The sequence below is a fragment of the Alexandromys fortis genome, unplaced genomic scaffold, assembly GCF_014885135.2.
Source record: "Alexandromys fortis isolate MF-2015 unplaced genomic scaffold, M_Fortis_MF-2015_v1.1 scaffold_72, whole genome shotgun sequence".
Classification (NCBI taxonomy): Eukaryota; Metazoa; Chordata; class Mammalia; order Rodentia; family Cricetidae; genus Alexandromys; species Alexandromys fortis.
The window spans coordinates 8,866,533-8,893,540 of record NW_026067969.1 but is presented as its reverse complement, the minus strand read 5'-3'; the positions used below and the strand labels follow the sequence as shown (position 1 = coordinate 8,893,540).

At 45.5% G+C, this 27,008-nt stretch overlaps 1 protein-coding gene across 6 annotated transcripts in view; it reads left to right on the top strand.

The window, feature by feature from the left end:
* Garnl3 (GTPase activating Rap/RanGAP domain like 3) overlaps positions 1–27,008 on the top strand; it is a 161,596-nt gene that overhangs the window by 61,637 nt on the left and 72,951 nt on the right. For 5 of the 6 annotated variants that reach the window (XM_050155232.1, XM_050155231.1, XM_050155230.1 and 2 more), the window contains exon 4: positions 16,752–16,826. The exons of the other annotated variant lie outside the window; for it this stretch is intronic. In XM_050155232.1, the coding sequence (XP_050011189.1) occupies positions 16,752–16,826 (75 nt within the window). The remainder of the gene's footprint in view (positions 1–16,751; positions 16,827–27,008) is intronic. 6 annotated transcript variants of the gene reach the window in all.

Below are 27,008 nucleotides of genomic sequence, written 5' to 3'. Positions count from 1 at the left end.
ACATGATGTAGGTGTTGCTTGGCTGTGCCTCATCCTGTGGATGCTCAGAAGACATCTGTGAGTTCTGAATGGGTCCCATGCACTGCTGGTCTGAGGTCCCACGGGGAATACTTGCCAGATCTGTGTGTGCCACACAAGTGTTATTCCAGTTCCAAAGGCTCCTACGCCCTCTTCTGGCCTCTCTGAGCGGTACGTGCATGTGGTCCACATTTAGGCAAGCAGGCAGGCATAAATTTAAAAAAAAAAAAAAAAGTTTTTTGGCTACTAGTCTGCAATCCTCTGTTCTGGCAGTCTTGCTCCCTGTTGAGTGTTTTCTAAGAAAACCAGGTCCATCGTGAGAGTGACCATCAGTGCCCTTAATCAGCAGAGCAGAGTAGCCTGCTTCAAGTTTGAGCTCAAAGGTATAATTTCAAACTATTTTCTGTCCAAGAGTTACCCCAAGAGATGTCTGTACTTTAAATTTTATTCCTGGATCAAGCCTGGCCAGACAGGAGCTAGAAACACACTTGGCCCACCTTGCCTAACCCCTCTCAGACCTGCATTTCTTGGTCTATGCCCAGACACCCTGTGATGAACAGTGAAAACCAGCCATGTGGATCGTGGAGTATCTTGCAATAGGATGCTGAATTTTTTTTTTTTTTTGGTCTGTTGGTGTCTCTTTTAATAGGACCTAAGAGAATTTTTTTTCCTTAGGACCAGAAAGTAGCACGCTTTTCCTCAGACACAGATTCACTGCCAGTCTGCTAGCGGGAAGCTCTCTAGGTGAGAAGGATTTCTCTCTTTGCAGTAGCCTCCAGGAAGCTCAGAGCTGGGTTTGTTGTTGTTTTTGTTGTTGTTTTATTTTTTTAACTTGTCTCCTATAACATACAATGCCCTCTTGTTTTCAGATTGATTACCCACATCTGATATTCTCTTGTGTGCTGTGTCTAAGTTTATCCTTTGAATAAGATATATTTCCATAAGTGTCTTCAAATCCTCTTTAACACATAAGGTAGGGCATAGACAAAAGTGCATTTTCTTCATCCACCACGAACAGGTAGTCTCTCTGTCTTCCCTGGACACCTGTCTGCTATGTAAAATGGCTTTGCTCTTACTGCCCCAAGCACCATCCTGCTTTCACTTTTCCAGTACCAACAATACGTGAATGGTAGCGCGCCACCTGACCAGCCATCTGGTGGCCATCTTGAGCACCAGGGTCTGGTTAATGACATGGATGGCTGGGGCACAAAACTGTACTAGCAGCTGCAGACACCATGGAAGAACACCAGATGATGCCAGCAAATCCAGACAGCATGATCTCCACTCTCCACACTAGAGGTGCCAGCACCTGTTCTCTGCCCTCTTCTTCCAGTGTTTTCCTGAGTCAGGGCCCAGCGTGGTCTTCACAGGGCACACACATCCATTCCGTGTGGTCTTCACAGGGCCCAGCGTGGTCTTCACAGGGCATACACATCTATTCCGCATGGTCTTCACAGGGCACACACATCTATTCCGCGTGGTCTTCACAGGGCACACACATCCATTCCACGTGGTCTTTACAGGGCACACACATCCGTTCCGCGTGGTTTTCACAGGATGCACACATCCATCCACAGCTGGGGTAGCTTTGGTGCTTCTTTATTAGAGACAGGGACCCATGGTCTTTTGTGTCCCTTTTTTCCTACTTAATGAATTTAGCAGCAAAAATCACGGCAAAATAAATCCAGTGTCCCCTACCATGATTGCTGTACCAGAAAAGGCCCACAATTTCACACCCCCATCTACTCCTGTTAGATGTGAATAATTGTTGATAATGAATTACTTTACCCTCTTAGTGAAAGCAAATCCTCAGGAGATTATGTGCTTCTTGGCCTCCACCTTTTAGTTGGTCAGTTGTAGTTTTTACTGTGTTGCAGTATTTTAAAGCATCCTGTCAAATTGGGCTGGATGGATAGATGTAAATATGTTTCTGTTACATTGGGAATACATTTCAGCATTCACTGAGTTCTCATTCTGAACTTCACACCAGTTCTGTGACTTCCCTCCTCACTTCTTCCTATGTTGCCCTTCTTGATGCCACCCAAACTGGTCCTGACAAGAGCACCAAAGGCCTTTGCACATAGCCAATGCCAGTGGTCTTTTGGTGCTTTGTATATGCAAACTAATTGGAATGTCACCAGACCATGGAGATGTAGAGTCTGTGATCAACCCCATTTTACAGACAAGATCGCTGAGATTCTGAAAGGCTAGTTAATTTGCCTATGGACACACAGATGGTAGCTAAGGTTACCCATCCCCCCCCACATACTTTATCTGCAGAGGATTGTATTTATTTTAAAGTCCCATGATCTTGGAGCTGGAGATAATCGTTCTGATTCAGTATGTCTGGAGTAGACTGGAGTGTGTGGTTTTTAGAAGATTTGATTTTGAGAGTGACTTTTATTTCCTTAGATGCTTCTTGTCTGTTCTCCTGCAGAAGTGCGGATAAGAACTGAACAGAGATGTTTGCTTTCCCATGCCATCTGTTTCATTTCCTCTTTCTTCGACCTGGCATTTTCCTCTGGTTCTCTCCGAATTCTGAAAGAGCCCTTCAAAAGTTCTCGATAAGATGTGATCTAGCTTAACCTCACTGTAATTAGCAAGAAGCTGCTATTTTGACTTTCTTATTGCTGTGTAGAGTTACTTGCCCTCACGTACAGCTCTAGCAGTGTCCTGATGCTTTTAGCTGAGTGGGTACCAGCATCAGGTCCTCAGCATCTAGGCGATGGTCCATGCTTAGCTCCATGTTCCAGGCCTTCTACAACCCTGCTCCCATCCATCAGTGAACCTCAGATCTTGGGGTCTGCTGATGGTTACCACACCTGTCAGTTCCCCCCACACCTTCCCATCCTCCCTATCTCCACATGTCTCTGCCAAGTCTCAGCTTACTCATGCATCCTTTCCTGTCTGCTGGACCACTCATCTTTGACCCCCTGGAACCATATATCTTGTTACATTTCTTCAAGATGCCAGTCCTATTTTGTCTTGTAATTATTCGCAAGCATCCCTTACTTTGCCTAGCATGGGCCGCCACCTTATTCTTTGTACCCCTGACAAGCTCCAAGCGCACTGCTGGATGTCTGTATACTAGCCAGAGCATCAGTTCTGCTAGGACTTCAGTGTCTGATGGTTTCTTTCTGTTACATTTCTTACCTTTGTGTATATTCATGTGGGCATATACAAGTGGATATATTTCTTATATCCTTCTGTGGTTCCAAAAAGAAGATATGCTGGTTACAGGAGAGTTTGAAATACACTGAAGAGGCCAGACATGATGGTGCATGCCTCTAATCCCAGTACTCGAGAGGCAGAGGCAGGTGGATCTCTGAGCCAGCCTGATCTACAGAGTGAGTACCAGGACAGCCAGGGCTACACAGAGAAACACTGTCTCAAAAGGAAGAAGGAAAAGAAATAACACTGGAAAGAACAGAGGACAATTAAATTCATCTTTAACATCTACCACCTGCAGATAATTACTGGGAAGATTTAGTGTGTGTCCCTTTAGCAATTACATTAGCTACAAAATAGGCGTCTATATTTCATTGTGCTTCTTACTTAAAACCAATTGTCATCTTTTGAATACATAGACACTCTTCCACAAACAGCATTGCCTCCTATCTAGATCCCTTATTTTTTATTTATGTCTAATTTCATTTGTTGACTGTGACCTTTCGAACAAGAGTCAAGGTACCAGGGAAATAACTTAGCAAAATGCTCTTGCTGCATAATCAAGGTCCTAAGTTCCATGCCCAACATTTAAAAAAAAAAAAAAAAAAAAGCAAGCATTTCCCAGGCCTCCACACTGTGACAGCTTTCTGTCCTCCCTACTCTGGGTTCATTTTGTCCCTTTCATTCTGTGCTGGCATCTAAACTACTGGTTACTACTGCCTAGTTTTCTTTTACTTTGTAAGAAGCAGAGTCTCACTATCTTGCCCAAGCTAACCTCAAACTCTTGATCCTCCTGCACAGTGCTCCCATGTAGCTGTAAATACAGGCGAGCGCCATGGCTCCTAGATTGCTGCTTGGGTTTTCTAACCTCCAGCTGAGGTCTGTGGGAGCCTCCTGTCCTATCCATGTGCGTGGCCTTTCTGTGCCACAGAGCATGCTGTCGTACAGAGGGCAAGTCTTCTGTCTCCCTCAGGGCGGCAGCTGCTTCCCTAAAGTTTTATAATAAAGAGTAGTTACAGGCATGCATGCTTCCATTTTATCCTCATGGTCATGGGCAGCACGACTTCATGGCTCCTACGTTAGAAGGTTGTCCTGTTGGTGTTTTTCTTCCTGCAGAATCCTCAAGCAAAACAAAACAGCCTCCAGACCTTATGTCTTCAGCATTCAGAATATACACACCTGGCCCTCGGGTACTGCCAGCCTCCTGGCGCTCTTACTTCTCTGATCTGAGCATCTGCACGGACAGTCACTACACAAAGCTTCCTGATAATTTCCAGCATCTAGCTGGTGTCTGTCTTGTGGCTGTGTGTGGTGGTGTGAGGTGGATAGGGCCTTCTGTGCTGATATGAAACACATGCTTTAGAAGCTTTGGTTGGAAGAGGAGTATAGAAGTAGTGTTTGCTCAGCTTCTTACAAGAGCTTGAGAAAATGCCAGCTATCTGAAGCTCAGAGCAAGAGAGCAACTATGAAGGGCATTGCCCTTGCTCCAGCCATCCTTTGGTACATGCAGCTGCTGGCCAGAGTGGCAGATTGTTCTCTGAGACACTTGCTACAGGACTCTCCATGACGCTCCCTATTTGCCGTGAAGCCCTTTCCTTCCCTCCCCACCTTTTCTGTTCGTGAGCAGTCACCATTCATTAACTGGCCGGACTACAAAAAGACCACATGGACACCTTAGTTCATCCTCTGTTGACTGCTCCTTCTGTTGTCAGCTCCAACACAGAGTCCTGCCTCCTTATTTGCTTCTCTGGAGCATTTTCCAGAAGCCTATATCTCCGACCTCTGACCCTCATGCAGATGGTGCCGTGTTACCAGGCAATCAAACAATCAAAGCACTGTCTCTCCAGGCAATTTGCTCTTGAGAGATTGTGCCACAATCACATGAGAAGCCTGTCTATTCATGTGACTTCAAGTGCAAGAACCCTATACGGAAATATCCCTTGGCCCTCTGCATATTAACTGGAGATCTGTTGAGCTTAACAAAGTGCCGTTGATTAGATGACAAGGCCATGAAGCCGAGACCCCTTTCAGACCTTTGAGCTCACGCCCTCCCTCCACAACCTCTGACCCGGCTGCCAGATGCCATCGCAGCCTTCTGAGTCTCACTTCTGCCTGCCTGACCTGGTGACAGAGTTTGGGTCCTACACAGATGACCTTTCTGCTTGCTCCTCAAAGTGTCCTCTGGGCAAACTTCTTTCTCTGTCTCTTCACCCCTCAGCTCTGCAGAATTCTTTACCTTTCTTCAATCAAGGGTCTCTTTGACAGTAGCTAGAAAGCCCTCTCCACATCTTGCCCACTGTTTTCTTAAAGGGAAAATTGAGTTGTTAATAAGCAAGACCCTTGTAAGGCAAAGACTACGTCCCAAGTTTGTAAGTATCTGTGTATGGAAGGTGCCACAGCAAGCATGTTGAGGCCATCTCCCTGGTTTCTGCTGCTGTACTGTGGACTCTAGGCTAGCGGGCCTGTGCACTTCAGGCAATTCTCCTGACTCTCCTTTTCATCTCTCTGTGAGAATGCCTTGGTACTTCTTGAAATACCAAGATGTTGAGTACCCTGGCTGCCAAACTTCCCTTGTCTCTGCCTTGTCCTTTGTCCCAGCAGAACAGGACTGAAGGGTACCTCCACCCAGTGCAGGCCTCCTTTACCCCTCTCTGCGTGCAGTAGACATGAGCTACAACAGAACAGGTGACAAGACACACAGCACTACTCACTGATGCAGCATGGGTCCTTCTGCCTACCTTTCCGCCTACCACCCCCCTTTTCATTTATCATTATTGGTAGTGTTGGAGATAGAACCTGAGACAACCACATTCCAGACTCTACACTTCTGTTGGCACAAGCTTTCTTCCCTTTTGAATAATACTTCTAAGCAGCATATGTGTGTAGGGTGTGTGTGTGTGTGTGTGTGTGTGAGAGAGAGAGAGAGGGGGAGGGAGGAAAGGGGGAGAGAGAAGGAGAGTTGCATATAAAATATCAAACGAGTCTGCTTTCTTGACCAATGTTTATAGTTTTATAAACCTGTTTATATTGAAAATCATTTCTCAAAGGTCCTGTACCAGAATAAATTGCATTATAGCTGCAGAATAAATTGCATTATAGCTGCAGAATAAATTGTATTATGGCACTGGAACCTTCCAAAGCTCCCTCAGGCTGAACTGGTCTCCATTTTCTCTGACATCCCCTAGACAGCACCCTATGCTGGCTTCTGTTGTTATGGTATTTAACCAGGTTGGGTTGTGATTTATCTGTTTATACGTTTCTGTCCCTCTCATGTGTGCCCAATGGGGTTGAGGTCCTCTAGGGCAGGAGCTGGGTTGCATTTATCTTTGTTAGTACAGCAGTTCCTATAGGTCCTGAAAAATAGTCTGTCGCCATTTTTTGCCAGATATACCAGAGTTTAAACAGATCTTCCAAGATTTTAAATCAAGCTTTAGACAGTTTCATCAACAATACATTAATTAGTTCTTTAATAGCTTCCAGAGCATCTTAACCATTATCACATAATTGTGATAATATAGTATAATAGTATATAGTAGTATAGTATTTGTTGCATGCCTACTATGTCCAGGCACTATTCTGGGCTCATGATATGTTTTACATTATTGAGTTCTCTCTACAAGCTTACACGCAGATATGTTCATCTGTTTTACACACACACACACACACACACACACACACACACACACACACTGCATTCTTTTCCCAGAGTCTCACTAGTTAGCTCAGGTTGGCCTCAGACTCACCACATAGCCCAGACTGACCTTGGATTTGGTTCTCCTGCCCTACCTTGTTGTCCTCACTTTAGAGATATGGAGGAAGAATTGATCCCCCTATCAGGACCACAAAACCAACAAATATGAAACTTAGATTTGAACTGGTCAGCCTACATTCCCAACCATCCATTTTTTAAAGAAAGGGGGAGAAATGTGAAATACTATTTTTAAAAATGTACTTTACATAACCTTTTTAAAACTTGTTTTTTCTAAGTGCAGTGTATTCCTATGGCTTATACACTTGAATGCCGAGTGCACAGTGCAAGCCAAACGGGAATCATGAGCACAGAGAAGCAAAGCAGCTAAGTAGAACAGAGAGGGATTTTTGGTTTTGAAAAAATATAGACTTTGCATTAATTTAAAAAGGATTGTCATTTAATTACCTTTAATATGAAACTAATAACATTTTTGCTAAATGGTAGTTAATAACATTTTTCTTCCTATTTTTTATTTTCTTTTAAATTAATTCTTAAAATTTTATAAATGTGTATTGTTTAAATAGAATTTTTCCATGAAATCAAGCATGTAATAAATCCATTGACTCCCTTACCCCGATTGGCCTGCTCTTCCCTAAGGAAGTGGCCCTGCTTCCTGATGAGGCTGTGTCACTGCAGTGTGTGGTCACCAGGCCCCACCACCTCAGAAGAGCCAGGCCACCTCTGTGGTCGTGTCCTGACACCTTCTTTAGCTTTTACCATTATTGACATATTTGAATTTCTTTCTTCTGGTAATTTCCACTGTTGGTTTACCTAGATAACTGTCTGTCTCATTTATATTAGCCTTCCTTCTTAGTGTTGTACTTTCTTCACTTTAACAGGGCACATCTGTCTGTCTTTTGAAGCAGGATTTTGCCGTAGTCAAGGCTGGTGCTGCAATCCTCCTGCCTCGGTTTCCAAGTGCTGGGATGAGAGGTGTATCCCACCCCAGCCATCAGTCTGTCACCCCTATCCTTTCTCGTTCTGCATTTTGCTCTCTGACGTTTACTGGTCCCTGCCCTGCTTGCTTTGGCTGTGCCCTGTGGGCCTTTGTCACATCTCCTAGACGCAAATGCCTAGCGTCCTGCGTCCAGCCTCTTGCTTGATCAGTTCAGAGTATGAGTTCTTTTCGAATACCTGTGGCCGCGTGTTGTGACTGTCCTCATTGCTGTGGCTGTTCAAGTAATCCTCACATTTTCTCTTCTTATTGAACTCGGGTTTTCTCAGATGTGTGGTTTTTACTTCCAGTTAGTTGCTTTACCCTTTAAACTGAATTTCTCACTCAGCTGCATTATACTGAAATGGGAACTACACAGTTTTATGTTGTTCAATTTTTTCTCTTTTATAGTGTTTTATAGAATTGTCGCTGCTACTGTTCAATATTAGCTCCATATTTTAAAGTTGAATAAGTACTTTGAAAAGTTGTACATTTGGGCTGGAGAGATGGCTCAGCAGTTGAGAGCACAGAGGTCCGGAGTTCGATTCCCAGCAACCACATGGTGGCTCACAGCCATCCATAATGAGCTCTGGTGCCCTCTTCTGGGCTGGAGGCATACATGCATACAGAACACCATATACATAATAAATAAGTTAAAAATAAAAGAAAGAAAAAGAAAAGTTGTGCGTTTATAAGCAGCTGTGGTGCACACACTTGTCGTCCCAGCACTCACATGGGTGAGGCGGGAAGCGCATAAATTCAGAGACAGCCTGGGCTACACAGCCAAGCCCTTTATGCTCTTAGCTCTTTACACATGCTCTGATGCTTCAGGTCAGTTTCCACATTTTGAACTGTGAACTTATCACAGAATGCGTGATTTCCTCCCTTGTGGACAGTGAGACAGTGAAGAGAAACCTGCTGAGCTCGTTCTTCCTCGCATCCCGCTAGCTACTGTGAGCAACTGGGGGCTGCTCCACACACTCAGACTCAGCATGATTCTGCCATCTTATCTGGGTTTTGTGGTCTCTGTGGTATCTGGGTTATTACCAATGGCCAGAAAAGGGGCCATGGGTAAGTCATACCTGTCACGAAGGTGGTTCTGCCCAGGCCACCCAGGACTTCGGCCTATCCACAGTTGGAGAGAATCAAGTCAAATGATCAGCTACTCATGGGAAATGAAGTCCAGCCTTGTGTCCAGCTATGGCTGACACCGTGGAAGATGGCATGAGTGGACCCTGTTAACATCTAGCTCTGTGCCCTGTGGACGGGCTGGAAAAGAGATTTCTGGATTGTGCTATAGGCATTCAGATGGCTTTGGGGGGGCAGTCATTCCTGAGTACAGTTTTTTTCTTTGTTTATTTTTTGGGTTTTGTGTGTGTGTGTGTGTGTGTGTGTGTGTGTGTGTGTGTGTGTGTGTGTGCGCACGCGCGCGTGTTTGTGTATGTGTAGCTCTGGCTGTCCTGGAACTCACTATATAGACCAGACTGGCCTTGAACTCACAGAGATCCGCCTGCCTCTGTCTCCCGAGTGCTGGGATTAAAGGTGCCATCACTGCCCAGTCTGAGTACAGTCTTTTAACAAAATGGTTAGTGTCGATTTTCTGTCCAGATTTTCTGTGCTTTTAAGAGGTCGAATAAGATGTTTGTGGGCAGTAGTTGAGATATGGAGGCTGTCTGACAAGCAGCTTCTCTACAGTGGTAAAGGACTTTGTCTGTAATGTTGGCTATTTTTGTTTGGGATTTTTTGTTTTGTGTTTTGGGGATGTGTGTGTTTTGTTCAGTCCCTTTGTTAGATCAGGCACTCTGCTTTTCATCTCTGATATGACAGTCTTCATAGGCCCTAGCCAGCTGCAGAATAGGGAGGGACAAGCTGGGCCTCACTGTGCATCCAGCCCACAGGTCACTAGCGGGACCTCCTCCCCAGCCACTGCTCCACATCACTCATCTGGGAATCCCTCCATCCCATGCTCAGGGCATTTGGTGAAGCCTGCACAATTCTATTAAGTGACTCCTCAGGCTCACCTTGCACTTACTGATTGAGGCTTCTTGGCCCTCCTATTTGATCTTTCCCATGTGATAGATCAGTAGAATGTCTTTGATATTTCTCCCACAACTAAGGAGCCTACTATGCCTTCCATAGGATCTTAGCATCCATCTGTTGCTTATAGATGCCCAGTAAACACCTATTCTACAGCCCACAGTGGCCTCAGCTCTGCAGGTGCAGTGGTGATGCAGATGCATGCAGATGCTGTCCTCATGGAGCTTATTGAGAAACTGAGGGTGTGCCCAAAGAGAGACCCAGTGAATCAAGTAATCGCAGGGAAGAATATAAAACACAAGTTTGCCAAGTGGACCTTTGCCCAGGCAGGAGGTGAGGGAATTCATCTTGAAGCTATAGGGACTTGGGTGGATGAGGAAGAGGAGTTGGAACATCTAAGTAGAGAAGAATAGTTTTTAAATGAAGGAAGAGGAGAAACTGTAGAGAGGTGGGGCTATGGGCCAGAAACATTTGGGGTTTACGACATCTGCCTGCCACTGCATGAAAGGAAGCAGTGGAAGATGATGGCTAGACTCATTAGGAGGCAGCCATGCGTGCGCATGTGAGAGACGGGGCATTTTGGAAGGTGATGGTGGTGGGGAAAGGTAGAGGGAGAGAACTGTAGTGTAAGATCTGAGTTACAGCTCTGTCTGGGTTTCTTGACCCTGAGTCCAGAGGGAGCCAATTCTCTCAACAATTAAATTGTGAACTTCTCCAGCTGAGACAAGTGAGGTGCCTGTTGTTCTAATCTCAACAAAGGGAAAGGACACAGGTGCCTGTGCCTGGCCATAGTGGGAAACAATGTATGTTCATTTCGTCAACACATGGGTGAGTCATGGATAAGCATCAGCTTCTCCCAAGTCCTCCATGAGGCTGCCATGGCCAGGACTTCACCAACTTACACTTCAGGATTATTAAGTGAGAATGAGTGGCCCCTGTCCCTTCCCCTGTGGGAAACATTGTGAACTAACTGTGATACTCTGTTCCTGCCATGTCCTGATGTGACCCTCAGACACTTCATGCCAAGCCCCCTTAGCAGCCTTCACCAGCACTGCATATCAGGTTCTTTTGCTGTTCCCTGCATTTTTAACAGTGCGTGAGCATCCACTGTCCGGGAGACATCGACCCTGCTGCCTCCCCTGTGAGAATGGCAGAGTCCCTGCAGCCCAGGCCTTGTCTTTGACTTGTACTTCCTCATAAGGAATAGTTCTGTGTGTTTGTGTGTAGGGACACATCCCTGGACCCATGTGGACAGGAGTCCAGACAACAACTTTGTAGAGTCTCTTTCTCTTTGTAACTTAGTGGATTCTAGTTGATCTCTGTTGAAATAAGAGCGGCGGGGCTGCGTCCCCGGCACCCGGCCGCCCGCATGGCTAGCTTATGCCCGAAATAATTACACGGAAACTGTATTCTTTCAAACACTGCCTGGCCCGGCTAGGTCCAGTTTCTTATTGGCTCTTACATATTGTTCTAACCCATTTCTAATATTCTGTGTAGCCCACGAGCTGGCTTACCAGGGAGGATCTTAACCTGCGTCTGTCTGGAGCGGGAGAACCATGGCGACTCCTCACACAGCTTCTTTTTCCCAGCATTCTCCTCTGTCTACTCCGCCTACCTAATTTTCTATCCAATAAAATGGGCCAAGGCAGTTTCTTTATTAATAAGAAATCACTCCCACATCATTTCCCCTTTTTCTGTTTAAACAAAAAAGAAAGGCTTTAACTTTAACATAGTAAAATTACATATAACAAAACAGTTATCAAGTAAGAATTACAGTTACAATATTTATATCTATTTTATCTCTTATCATAACTAAGGAAAACTATAACTATTCATTCTTCAACTCCATCAAAGACTCCAGAAGGATATAATATTATCTAAGTAAACAAGAAATAAGAAAACTCTAGAAATGACAGAGACATCTCGCTGCCTGGACAGTCACCCAAAGTTCCTCTGTACCGTTGGGGCATCCATCTTCGGCCTACAGGCCCATGGTATCCAGAGACATTTCCATGAAGCAGGAAATTTCAAAGACAGTTCAGTCATTTTCTGCTGTGTCCTGCAGAATGTCTCGCAGACTCTTTCATGAATCAGGAACCCCGAAAGACCATCTCACCTTTAGGCAAGTTCAGCAGTCCTCTCTCTGAGGGTTCTCTGTGTCCAGTTTATGCAACAGTCCAGGCAAGAGCAGTTTCTTGCCCAAATGACTATCCAACTCCATAAGGATCCTCTTCGATGCCCATCTTCCTCTTGAAGTAGCTGGTGCTGCCAGGAGCAGACGTGTCTCCTTGTCATGAAAAGTCCTAAGTTATTAAAATATTTTAAATGCCATATTCTGCAGTCTTTGAAAGATATGAAGAATGCCTATCTAACTGAAATATATCTCTATATATCTAGAAAATCTAATTAACATGACTACAAGCTTAACTATTAGCGATGATTATCCATTAACAACCTATATTTCCTAATTATACATTACATTTTTAAATGAACTACACAATCACAATACCTTAATCAAGATCAAAAATACATATACATATAACAAAATTGACCTTAAAATCCATACCAATGCAAATTATTCATATCTATATCATATCCCCCTTTAAATGTAAAAGAACATTTATAAACAATATTTGGGAACATGGGCGTAGTTTTTTCTCTCCAAACTGCTTCCTGCTGAATAGGGGCGTCGTTAATTAGGTCGTTCATGATATAACCTGTGTGCTAGTTTCATCTCAGTTGGCAATTGAGCGAAGCAATTTTTTGAGGGTGTTCACAGCAACCTTTCAGGAGGGCGTGGTCTATCATACCAAATCGGAATAGATGCAATCCACAGGGTCTCATCCTCTGCAAAAACAAAAGAAGACCCTCTCCAAAGCATCATATCCTTAGACCCAAATTCTGAAATCATAATACCCTCATGAAATCCATTTTGGTTTAGCTTGGCAGCCCATATAATGAAATGTCTCTCTGTACTTAGCTCCTTCACAGTCAAAAATTTTAAAGAAAACACAATGTACATAATCCAGACTCTCTGTGAATTTTCCATTTTTACGTGGCTTATTTTTCTTTATTTCTCTTAATCTATAACTATCTGTACTTCTGTACTCTGTCTCTTTAAAGACTTTACCCTTTTTCTTTTTAAGACATTAACTTTATTCTTTATATTCTTTTTCTTCTCTTTCCCAAGCCTACGTACATTTATCCAACAGTGTCTGAATCTGTTTTATTGTGAATCTGTAATTTTTTTACTATCCAGGAGCATTTCTTAAAATGTTAAGCATTTCTTAAAAACTTAAGTTGCACCATGTACAGGTAATACGGTACTGCCTGTGTCCTGCCCAGTCTAAACCTTAACTGCACGGTTTTAAGGTAATTACGGTAGTTCCTGCCTGAGATCAGCACAGTTCAGCATGGAGCAGCCGCTCCTGCCTCAGAGTCATTTGGTGCTTCTGAGCTGAGCACAGTTCCAGGCACACAGCAGTTCACATTGGAGCCGCAATCAGCAGTTTAATTCTGAGACTGAGTGTGCAGCACAGAAACTCTTTTCATCCAAGTTACAGCCAAATCTGACACGCAGAGCACTGCGCAGTCTGAAAACGCGTCTCTGTATGGCGGCAGGAATCCGCCATGCTCTTCCGCCTGCCTAAGCCTGATTCTGCCTTCTGCCCAGGTGCAGGCGGGGAGCGCTGAGCCATCTGCACGGTCTCAGAGCACTCTCCTCCGATCCCAAGCGGGAACACAAACATCCAGTCCCATAAAAGCCTTGAAATGCTTTAAAGCCAGAGTTCACGCTGGCAGTACAGCACCAGGAAGCCGCGCTTTAAAATGACGCAGCTTTTTTTCTCTGCTGCTGTTGCTGAATCAGGAATCTCTCTACAGCACGCCACCAACAAAACAGCAAAAATCTGTGTTAAACTCTCTCTCCCTTATTTTTAAGCCTTCTCAGGTTTTTAAGTGGATTTAGCCCATCACGTCTGGGCGCCATCTGTTGAAATAGGAGCGGCAGGGCTGCGTCCCCGGCACCCGGCCGCCCGCATGGCTAGCTTATGCCCGAAATAATTACACGGAAACTGTATTCTTTCAAACACTGCCTGGCCCGGCTAGTTCCAGTTTCTTATTGGCTAGCTCTTACATATTGTTCTAACCCATTTCTAATATTCTGTGTAGCCCACGAGCTGGCTTACCAGGGAGGATCTTAACCTGCATCTGTCTGGCGTGGGAGCATCATGGCGACTCACTCACTCAGCTTCTTTTTCCCAGCATTCTCCTCTGTCTACTCCGCCTACCTAATTTTCTGTCCTATGAGGGCCGAGGCAGTTTCTTTATTATTAACCAATGAAATCAACAGATAAGATACAAGACCCACCTCCATCAGATCTCAGGTTGCCAGTCTTGCTGAGCCCTCTCTCAGGCCCTTCCACTTGCAGTTAAGAGCTGACATCAGGGAAAGACAGTGCACAAGCTCACCCTTCCTCTGACACCACCTGCAGAGTTTAGAACTTGCTAGAAGGACTCTGAACTCATTGATAGCCGTTAGCACACTTAGTTTTGTGACAGTCAAAGAACACAGACTCAACTCAGCACAAGCAGGATCCAAGTGAACCTCAACATAGAGCTTCCAGATGTCCTCTCTGGCTTGGCCCAGCCTTGTTATACGGAGATCTGCCTGAGTGACTGGCTGGCTTTCTAGTCGGATTGGATCACATGACTGACCTTGGCCTTCAGTCCCTCCGGAAGGAAAGCTAACATACACTAAAGCCCCACCATCAATTACTGTATTACTTGCTAGTATGTCTTGAAGTCCTTAAGAAGAGACACTCACATAAGACATTACTAGATTAACAAGTCACCTCCCAAGTGTCAGGGACAAGGACAGTCCTGTTTAGATTGGGATTCGTTTCTGTTCTGTTTTGTTTGTGAAAAGGGGTCTTACTGAGGATGGTCTTGAACTCAACCGTCTCCTCTCTCAGCCTCCTGAGTGTAGGGATTACAGGTGTGTGCCACCATGCCTGGCTAGACCTGGCTAGTGAATTCCACTGCTCACTCTATGCCTTATGACAGTGTGGCATTGTACACTGCCAATAGCCAGACATAGACGTAGACCACTTCCATCTGTGTCCGGAGGTTACAGCTGAGGATTAGTCATAAAACCTAGGCTTGTTTTGGACCTTCTAGGTGAGGCAATGTTAGAAGTGGGTAGCTGCCAGCTTCTGAGGCCCACTGCCATTGTCACACCCCAGCTCTGCTTCTGTCCACTGCTCCTGTAACCTAGCTGAGATTTCAGCCTTTTCCTCTCAACACCAGTGCATACTCTGTGTTGTTGTTACAGAAGGTAAACGAGGTAGTACTGTCGGGCAGAAGAACACATGGTGTATAGGAGTATATAATAAATAAAAAGCGGGATACAATTCTTTATTTTGGGTGTTTTATATTCATTTATTTTATGTCTCTGAATGTTTTGCCCATATGTTTGTATTGCACACGTGCATACCTGGTGCCCACAAAGCTAGAGGGCTGGTCCCCTAGAACTGGAGCTACAGGCATTTGTGATCCACCATGTAGGTGCTGGGAACTGAATCACGTCATCTACAAGAGCAACAAGTGCTCTAAACAAATGACCTATCTCTTCAGGACCCTCTTTGGTTTGGTTTTTCAATTTTTAGATTTGTTTAATGTGTGTATTGTACACCATGTAAATGCCTGATATCTGTGGAGGTCAAAGGAAGGGGCTAGATCTCTACCCTGTGACTGGAATTACAGGTGGTTGTGAGCTACTGTGCGGGTGCTGGGAATTGAACTCAGCTCCTCTGCAAGAGTAAGAGTGCTTATAACTGCTGAGCCATCTCTCCAGCAGCCCCTCGCCAGGTTTTTGAAACAGAATCTCACTGTGTATCCCTGGCTAATCTGGAGCTCTCTATGCAGACCAGGCTGGCCTTGAACTCAGATCCTCCTACCTTCAGTTTTCATATTAACCGTGAGAAAAATATTCCAATCTTTTTTTCAGATCTTTTTCAAAATATTTGCTTGTGGGGGTGGCTCAGAAAGTGTGTCCTTTCTTTAACACCTTCATGTCTCCTAAGCACAAGTCAAGTATGAGGTATCAGTATGGCAAGGTTGTACTCTGCTTTTGGGGGTGAGCCCAAGTTAGAGGTGAGAAGCACCCCCACCTCATGCAAGTGTGCTTGGATACATTTGAAATGTGGACATTTTGGCAGACCTTTGCTGCAAACTGCAGGTAGACTTTAAAACTTGAATATCCTGTGTGTACCCCTTCCCAAGCTGCTTCTGAGAGGGCTAGGAGGAAAACATCCTGAGAGTGGCTTCCAGACCGCGGGGCCGAGCTCCAGCCTGCTTTCTGCTCACCGCTGGCTAGCCCCAAGCTCCTCCAGGCAGTCGGCTGGCAAGCTGCACGGCTGGCCTCGAAGGGCCACGTTGACCTTCCAGACAGTTTAAAACTGAACAAAGCAGAAGAGCTTCCTCTGATGGTTACACCTTGAGTTCATGCCAGCCGCTAATTGTTCTCTGGGCCCTCCTGAGAAGGTGGCTGAGCTTGGGGCTTGGCTCTGAGTTGTGCCATCTGCGGGCTGCCAGTTGTCCACATGTGATGTGGATTAAGACTGTTTTCTCACGAATCATAGGCTTGAATGTTTCTCAGTTTATGAAAATGTTCCCCCTAGGTGGGACTTGCTCTTGGACTTGTAAGGCCTTGGGGCTCACAGGAGACTCCTTCCTTCTAGGCTGGGTCCACCAGCTCATGTCGGTAGATGGGATTGCTAGGAGGGAGGCTCGGGAGCTTTGCAAATGGAGGCCCAGCCAGATAACTGAACATTTTTTCCCCAGCTCATTTCTAGTGATGCCGATGGAGCCATCCAAAGAGCAGGAAGATTCCGGGTGGAAAATGGGTCTACAGATGAGGTAAGGACACCCCCGGTTCCTGCATTGTCACCAAGCTCTCAGCTGTCGTAGTGGGCAGTGACCCCATGGGTACAGATGAGTTGCTTCAGCTGAGCCCTGTAAAGGACAAATAAGAGCTTTTCAAAGCTTTACATGAAGAAGACCTGAAGGGGAAGTGCCATCCTGGGGTATAGAAGGTGCTGTAATTCTGTATGTTCTTTTAATGGTCGTCATAAAGTCAGGTAGGCACATGAAGCTGTTCAGTCCCCAGCAGACCAGAGGGAGATCTGCAGCCTCTTTAATGAGTCTCCTTTTCTCTAAGAATGACCTTGAACTTTTAGACATCCTGCCTCCATCTCCATGGAGCACTGGAATTATGGGTGTAATCTCCACGCCAGTTTATGTAGTGTTGGGCGTCAAACTCAGGGCCTCATGTATACTAACCAAGCACTCTGCCTGAACTACGACACTATATATATATATATCATGGACTTATCAAGTCAGGGTGATTAGCATATCCAACTGGAGACATTTTATTATAGTTTGTTTGCAGTGCTGAGAACAAGCCCCAGGTCTCATGTATCCCGGGAAAGTGCTGTAGCACTGTAGCTCTGAGCTGTCCTCAGGATCCTGAACCATTTAAACTGAAGTCCTCACAGGTTAATGCAGGACACTGGGTGTGCTCCACAGAGCCGTAGAAGAAGCCAGCCTCGCCTGTTCCTTACGTGAGACGCTCTGAGGGCTGTGAGTTGCCTGTCTGGCTGCTGATGTGGACAGCATCAGGACGTAGTGTGGATGGCTTGAGGCTCAGACTTTTGAGCCTACCACTAATTTATGATTCAGTGCCTCCGGGTCAGTCTTCTGCTGAATCAGGAGGGAGATGGGTCCTGCCTTTCAGCGCCTGGTCTCCCCATGAGCAGTCTGTGTTTGTACTTAAGCACAGGACTTGGCATAGTCCACGCTGATTGTAATCTCATTAGCATGTCCCACGAGTTTTGTGACATCTTGATTCTGTCACCTGTTAGCTCGCCCACTGAGCAGCTTTGTGCCTCCTAAAGACGTGCCTGTCCTGCCATCTGTGTGCTCACTGCAGTATTAATTAAAACGCGCCTTGCCCCGGAGTCGACCACCGGGGAGCTCCCTCACTGCTCCCCGTTCATCAATTAGTTGATGGCGGAACAGAGGGGACGGCTTCCAGCATTTACACACCTGCCTTTGCTAGCACCGGAAGGACTGGCTACTGTTTGAGGACATGAAAACCCAGTGTTGGGGAAACAGCAGTTAACAAAGTGTGTCTCATTTAGCTAGCAGTTCTTCTGGGGGTGTAGTAGGTAGCTGCTTGTTCATTTCCTGGTCGCCCAGACTCCTGAAATAACCACACAGAAACTGTATTAATTAAATCATTGCTTGGCCTACTAGCTGTAGCTTCTTTTTAAAAAAAATTATTTATTTAGTATACAGCATTCTACCTGCATGTATGCCTGCACACCAGAAAAGGGCACCAGATTTCATCATAGATGGTTGTGAACCACCATGCAGTTGCTGGGAATTGAACTCAGGACCTCTGGAAGAGCAACCAGTGCTTTTAACCTCTAAGCCGTCTCTCTAGCCCCCTAGCTCTAGTTTCTTATTGACTAATTCTTATGTATTAGTTTAACCCATCTCTATTAATCTGTGTATCACCACGTGGTTGTGGCTTATCGGGTAAAGTTCCATCCAGCGTCTGTCTCCAGCAGGGCTACATGGCTTCTCGCTGACTCTGCCTACTTTCTCCCAGCATTCAGCTTAGTTTTCCCCACCTAACTAAGTTCTATCTTGCTATAGGTCCAAAGCAGTGTCTTTAGTAATCAATGGTATTCACAATATACAGAAGGAAATCCCACATTATGGGGGTATTATAACAATATCTAAAATAGGGGAAACCTAGGATAACCTTAATATCTGTCATTAGAGATTGATTGTGAATGCTACTTGTAGCTGTTAGACAGAGCAGAGTTGGACTGGAGATGTACTCAGTGGGCAAGAGCACTTTCTCTGCAAGCATGAGGACCCAAGTTCTATTTCCAGGCACCTGTGTACAAAGCCATGACTGCATGCATCTGTAGCCCCAGTATTAGAGGACAGGGATGGATAGACCCTGAGAGCTCACTGGTCAACCAGCCTACCTGAAAATACCTGATTTGATTCCGAGAGAGACCCTGTCTCAAAGGAAATAAGGCAGAGAGCAATAGAGGTAAACACTGGGTGTCTTGATCTTGCTTCTACATGCCTGCACACGCCTGCATACTCACACACACACAATGCAGAGTGGGGTATATACTATCATAGAAGAAATGTTTGAGTGCTGGACATAAAAGCCAGTTCCAAGATAATGGAAAATATGTTTTTCAATCGGCGAGAACATTTCCAAAAGGACAAATAAGAATTTAAAACCGTTTGTTCTGGGAGCTGAAGCAATGACTCAGCAGTTTAGAGTGCTTGTTGCTCTTGTAGGGACCCAAGTTTAGATTCCAGTACCCACATGAGATAGCTCATAACCATCTAACTGCAGCTCCAGGAGACTAATCACATGTACTTATATGCACATTCCCACATACCTTCACATCACTGAAAATAATTTTTTAAAAAACATGCTTCTGCAGCCAAACATCAGGTGGAACTCGGAGAATCCTATGGAAGAGGGGGAGGAAGGATTGTAGGAACCAGGGGGCTCAAGGACACCACAAAAAAAAACTACAGAATCAACTAAACCGGGCTCATAGGGGCTCCCAGAGACTGACCCAACAACCAGGGAGCCTGCATGGGACTGACCTGGCCCTCTGCATATATGTGACAGTTGTGTAGTGTGGTATTGTGAGACCACTAACAGTGAGAGCAGAGGCTGTCTCTGGCTCTGATGTGTGCTTTGGGACCCACTCTTCCTACTGGATTACCTCATCCGGCCTTCATGGAAGAGGAAGAGCCTAGTCTCACTGCAACGATACACATTGACTGGCTGATATCCATGGGAAGCCCGCCTGTATCTAAAGAGAAACAGTGGAGGATGAGTGGATGGGGGTGGACGGATTAGAGGGGGTATGGGGGAGAGGAGGAATTAGGAAGAGGGAAAAAAGGGGAAACTTTGGTTGGGATGTAAAAACAAACAAAAATAACGTGCTCTGGGAAACAGCAGTGGCGGGTCAGAATGCAGCTGGAGTGCCTTAGCTCCCGGCTCTGTGCCATTCTGTGCATAGTTTTGTTGTTGTTGTTATTATTATTATTGTTGTTGTTTTTCAAAACAGGGTTTCTCTGTGGCTTTGGAGCCTGTCCTGGAACTAGCTCTGTAGACCAGGCTGGTCTCGAACTCACATTCTGTGCATAGTTTACAAGGGCTTTTAAGTGTTTTGTTTCTGTTTCTGAGTCAGAGTCTCACCATATAGACCAGGTTACCCTAGAAATCTGTGTAGTTTATGGGAGCTTTAAACTCATGATCTTCCTGCCTCCATGTCCCAAGTGCTATGTGTGCCCCACCATGCCTGGCTCAAGTGTTTAACTCTTTAAAAAAGTGAGAGAGAGAGAGAGAGAGAGAGAGAGAGAGAGAGAGAGAGAGAGAGAGAGAGAGAGAGAGAGAGAGAATTTAAGTGGGGTGATGGTAGTTCACACACTTTTAATTCCAGCGCTCAGAAGGTAACGGCAGTTGGATCTCTGTGAGTTCGAGGCCAGTCTGGCCAACAGAGAAAGCACCAAGACAGCCAGGGCTGCACAGAAAAAAATCCTGAGTTAAAAAACAAAGAAATGAGAAAACAGTTTAAGCAGTTATTAACAAGAACAGAATAGATTCTGATGTTCTAGCAGAACATTTTCCCAGACCTTTCCCTTTCTCCCTTCCTCCCTCCCTCCCTCTCTCCCTCCCTCTCTCCCTTCCTCCCTCCCTCCCTCCCTCCCTCCCTCTCTCTCTCCCTCCCTCCCTCCCTTTCATCTTCTGTTCTTGTGTACTTCAGCCTAGCCTCAAGCTCTCTGTGTAACCTAGGATGAAATCACACTGATCTTCCTGCTTCCACTTCTCAAATGCTGGGATACAGTCCTGCACCACCGTGCCTAGTCTCTGTGGTTCTAGGGATTCAAGTCCGGACTTCATGGCATGCTCAGCAAGCATTCTACCAACTAAGCTACATTCCCAGCCCCTAGGGTCTTTTCTCTAATAAGAAAACATGTATGTCTACCACTACTGTGTGTATATGTATGTGTGAAAGTTCATACGTATATCGTGTGAATGTGTGCACATGTATACTAAACACATCTTTATAAATACATAACCAAGATCCAGGCGTAGTCAAGCCAATTTTGTCACATGGTTTTCCTAGGGAGAGGAGGTGGATGGGGTGTGGAGGATGGGGGAGAAAAGATTTGAAGTTTTGTTTGGCTTCCCTTTTCCGTAGTGAGTTTGTCTCTGTGTGTACAGTGGTAGTTCTTCAGTGTTAGCACTTTCTGTTGCTACAGTGACGTGTCGTGACAGTGACAGCTCAGGGAGAAAGCTGGTTTTGGTTACGGTTCGTGAGGACAAGAGTTCGTTGTGGTTGCGAAGCATGGCAGCAGGCAACAGGCATTGTGGTGGGAGCAGGCAGCTGAGAACTCACCCTCTAATGAAAGCACCAGAGAGAGCCAACTGGAAGTGGAACAAGGCGATGTAGTCTCAAAGCTTGCTCCCGGAGACAGACTTCCTCCAGCAAGGCTGCACTGTCTAAACCTCTCAGACAGTGCTGGTAACTGAGAGCCTAGTGTTCAAATACCTGAGTCTGGGGGAGGCATTTCCCAATCCAGCCAACCACCACAGTAATTTAAAAACAGAGAGAGAGAGGGGCTGGAGAGATGGCTCAGTGGTTAAGAGCACTGACTGCTCTTCCAGGGGTCCTGAGTTCAATTCCCAGCAACCACATGGTGGCTCTCAGCCATCTATAATGAGACCTGGCGCCCCCTTCTGGCTTGCAGACATACATGGAAGGAATGCTGTGCACATAATAAATAAATAAATTAAAAAAAAAAAAAAAAGAGAGAGAGGCTTTAAAAGAAAAAAAGTCCAACCTGCCTTGTCCTGATGTCATCTCAGCAATCTAACCTGTGAAGCAAAGCTAGCTAAATGCATTAAGTCCTCTGTCACCCCCACTATGGGAAGACTCTGAGGAATCACAGGCATAATATAAAACTAGGGGCCTCATTTGTAGCGTGTGTGTGTGTGTGTGTGTGTGTGTGTGTGTGTGTGTGTGTGTGTGTGTGAGAATTTCCTGCCAGATGCCAACTATTTGGGGACACTCAAGCAGAATTGGGTGTTTTATATGGATTTTGATTAAATTCTTCTCAAAATACTTGGGTCAAATTCAGTGCCCCTCATTCATTTCCCACAAGTCAAAATAGGAGGGGGAAGCAGTGAGCAAAAAGAAGCTTTCATGTCTTTGTGGTTGGTGTAGCAATAATGAGGCTTTCTCAGTGGCAGAACTCACTAGGTGGCATAGGATTCGCTGGGCACACGTGCAGCGTGGGACGCTCAGTCCATTCTCCTATGGCAGGTCTCTGAAGCAAACATTTGCCTCAAAGGGAATAACGTTGAACATCAGTTGTCTGGAAAATGGACTTATTGGGACATTTCCTCTTGACTTGGTTTATAATTATATTTATGGACCACGTGGTGACATGACAAGACAGTCCATATCTCCTCCCACCATGTGGATCCTGAAGGTCAAGCCCAGATCATCAGCTCTGGCAGCAGGTGCCTTTTACTGGGCCATCTCATCATCCCTTCACGTTCTTTTTGATGTCAGATCATGTGTTTCTCTTTCATTCCCACCTGAAACTGCTGTTATTTGTCTGTCTCTGAAATCCTCCAACAAAGCAGGTCATACTTAAAAATAGGACTTGCTGAAAACTAAGAATGCACTTAGGCACCACCACAGCACCTCAGCACCTCAGAACGTCTGAAAAGAAGAGGCCTGGGATGCCCAGAGCTTAGCTGGAGACCATAGGGAAGTGAGAACACTGACATACAGTGCCAACAGAAGACAGGGTGATGCATCTTCTCTGGAAATTTGTGTGTCTGCTGCTACTAGAACCAAACGCGTAAGAGTGTGTTTTCACCAGAGTCCTGTTCACAGTTGCTTTGGTCACATATACTCTAGATCATACAGTTAAACATCAGCAATAGGAGAGTGAATACATCAGTCTTGGCGTTTGTCCTGTGGTGATGAAAAAGCAGGAATCACTGCATGAACAAAAAGATGAATGTTGCAGACATAGTACCGAAGGATGAAAACCAGGCTTAAGTGAACACTCGTGATGCATTTCATTCCTGTGAAGTCCAGCAGCAGATGAAACTAACCCGTGGCAAGATAAGTCCAGCTGTGGTTGGGTAATGGCTGGGGGCTGCCTGGAAACATTGTATCTCTGTCTCAGTCACTGTTACAGGGTTGGACACTGGAAATGAGTTGCCTTCACCCTCCTGTGTTCCCTTTGCTCTCTGCCAGTGCTGCAGGTCATCAGGATGCAGAGTTCCTTTTCTGCACAGTCCTGGACAGGGTTTTCTTGGTCCTCCATTTCTTTTGTCAGCTCCCATGTATACTCTTGTCTCTCCTGCTTGTGTGCATTTAACAATGGAGAGAATGGGTCTGGTTCTGCAGGACTCACAGGTTTTGGGTATTGGGTTCCCCACTCCATCTCAGTTAAGTATTCAGTGAAGATACAAGTGGAAAAGCTTTTCAGTCCTTAGAAAAGACCTCGTCATTAATACCTCACTCTCAGTAGAGGTGCATAACATGGCCACGGTCCTGTCTTTTGCTCTCAACTGCTGTCTGCCTCTCCCTGAACTATTCTGTTCTGAAGTTGCGGTGCTCAGCCCTGGGGTAAGGACTTGTGTGACCAAGGCAGGAGCTTCAAAGGGTCTGACAGTCAAGCCTATGGGCTCCTCTCAGAGTTTTGTTTTTAAATGCAAAAAACACAGACTACGATAATGGGGAAACATTTTAAACATAATTTATCATGCCATGATCCATAGGATTTTTAATGCATTAGGGAGCCAATCCAGCAGCAGGTTTCAGAAACTCTGTAATGTTGATCCCTGGTATAGACCATTGCTTCTCAAAGTTCATTGTCACTAGAGTTTCCTGCACGTTTGTTCATAGGAAGGGGGACCTGGCTTTGGGCCTCAGTACTTCAGGGAGAGAGGGGTGGTTGGAGGGGAGAAAGAAAGAGAAGGAGCTGGAGAAAAGAGAAAGGGACGAAAAGAAACAATAGAAAAGAAAGATTTGCAGGCTCCACCTAGAGCGCTCTGGGGTAGCAGCTAGGTAGCAGAGCTACATTGCACATTTCAGCACATAGAGAAGCCCTGAACTAAGGCTCGGCTTGGAAGAAAATTCTCTTGTTTCTCCAGCTGGGTCTTGGAAGCTCCAGAAGCCTGACTCTGCCAGGGCCACAAAGTTCTCTCCAAGCTCTCCTGAAGCTTTTAGGGTCCATGACACCAACCTCTGTGGAGTCTGAGTGGAGGAGGCCAGTTTGTTGGGTGGAGTAAGACCTGAGGCTGGCCAGTGTACTCCGGGGTCATGCCTTGGCTCTAGCACTGGCAGGGGCTCTCGGTGAGAGACTAGTGACTGTAGATAATGAAGAATACAGAAAGCCTCCAAAGAGTAGAAGCCAGTTTGCTGCTCCTGAGTCATCCCAAAAGGTCGAACAGAGGGAACACCTTGGGGTGATCACAGTTAACCTTTCCAACAGGGGGCACATAGGCAGCTTAAGCAAGTTTATCTTGATGAGCTGAGGACAGCCTTAGCTACATAGTGCTCTGACTAGGTTTGCAGACCCTGAATATGTTTGTGGAGGTGCATCATACAGCCACAGGATAAAGAATGCTTTACTGAAAAAAAGCAAGGAAGGGAGGACACTACATGCTTCAAAATGCCACTGTCACAAAAGACAAAAATCTGAAAATGTTCTGAAGGGCAGCAACAAAATGATCATGCACTGAAGGGGTGGGGTGGGTGGAGCTTGCATCAGCGTTATGCTGACAAATTCAAAATACAGATGATAATATATTGTATAGATATGAAATTTCCAAAGTTGATAAAGCTGAATTGCATGGTGTAGCTCAATGGTTGCGTGCCTGCCTAGCATATGGAAGGATCCAGATTCAGTACCCAGCACCAGGAAAAGGGCTGTGTTCTAGTTATGTTTAAAAAAAAAAAAAAACTTTCCTAGGAAACAGATACTGTTCAGGGATAAAGAACTTTTACTTGTGTAACCAAGTCTTCAGTGACTCAGGGAAAACATGGCTGTGCTGGATAGGTGACTCTGTGGGTAAGATCCTTGCGTACAAACATGAGGATCTGAGATCAGATCCCCAGCACCCATGTAAAAAGCCAGGCATGGCGAGAGGCACCTGTAATCCCAGCACTGGTGTGGAGATTAGAGACAGATGGGGCACTGGAACTTACTGTCTGGAAAGCCTAGCCAATCAGGGAGCTTCAAGTTCAATGAGAGACCTGGTCAAAGGCATTAAGTAGATAGTAACATCAGAGAAGCAGCCAGCGGATCAGCAGACGCCCTCAGGAACAACCATGATACATCCATCTTTTTAAAAGTCCAGTGGTCTGTTCAGAGAATATACTATGACCTAGTAGGGAGGTCCAGAAATCGAAGAACCATTCAGCCTTAGACCTATTGCAATGTAATATTCTCCTCCATTTAATCTCCTCTACAAAGATCTGGCAAAGAAAAATTCTGAAAGCCTCTTTGTAAATTCAGAATTGACGAAAATTTCTTCAATATGATAAAGAACTGATCAGAACCATCTAGAAAGTCACCAAGGCATGTCAGAATCACAACACATGCCGTGTATAGTCTGCTTCCCACTGTGGCAAAGGTAATGCCCTTTGAGCTTCTCTCCGGTAACTTTAACAGTCTCAGCCTGGCCATCAGGATGTTCCCTGGAAGGGTATTTAATGTCTCACAAAGACAGGGAAAGAGGGACTGGAGATATGGCTCAGATTAAGAGCACTTATTGCTCCTGCACAAGGCCCAGGTTCAGTTCCTCATACCCACATGACAACTCAACTGCTTGTAATTCCAGCTCCAGGAGATCTGATGGCCTCTTCTAACCACTGTGTGTATCTGTTATCTTCCAATCTGCATGATTTGGTATGATTCTATGTTGTTAAGAAGAAGAAAAAGGATACCTGCATATGGGTCGAGGGAGACTGTGTTAGTCAGAGTCTAAAGCTACAGAAGTGATGGAATGAATATCTACTTGGGAGGCAGAGACAGGTGGATCTCTACGAGTTTGAAGCCAGTCTGGTTTACAGAGCAAGTTCCAGGACAGGCTCCAAAGCTACAGAGAAACCCTGTCTCGAAAAAAAAGGGGGAGGGAAGAGAGCTTACATGATGGCTGTCTTCACACTGGAACGGCTGAGAACCCAATCGCTGCTTGATCCACAAAGATAGATGTCTCAGTAATCCCAGTCTGGTACTGAAAGCCTAGAAGATTCCTGGAGATCCACTCACTGGTCTTCAGGGTTCTGATGTCAGCAAATAATAACAACAGCAGTCATGGAAGCAACAGAGGTGTTGACCCGACAAGACACAAAAAACCTTTTCCCTTGGACCACCTATTTCAGGCTCCACCAGAAGATGCTCCCCCACACACACATTTAGGGTAGATCTTCCCACCTCAAATAACCTAATGCAGAAACTCTCTCACAGATGTGGCTTCTCACAGATGTGCCCAGTGGCTTCTCACAGATGTGCCCAGTGGCTTCTCACAGATGTGCCCAGTGGCTTCTCACAGATGTGCCCAGTGGCTTCTCACAGATGTGCCCAGTGTGTGCCCAGTGACTTCTCACAGATGTGCCCAGTGGCTTCTCACAGATGTGCCCAGTGGCTTCTCACAGATGTGCCCAGTGGCTTCTCACAGATGTGCCCGGTGGCTTCTCACAGATATGCCCGGTGATTTCTCACAGATGTGCCCGGTGGCTTCTCACAGATGTGCCCGGTGGCTTCTCACAGATGTGCCCAGTGACTTTCCTCTTAGTTAATTCCAGATCAGTCAAATGGGCAACCAAGATCAATCATCATATATACAATAGCTATCTTTTGATAGGGTTGCTCATTGTGTTTGTCCACATTTTCCACACCAGCTGGGTAATTGCTAAGATGCATTTAAAAATTCTACGAAGCAAATGAACTTGT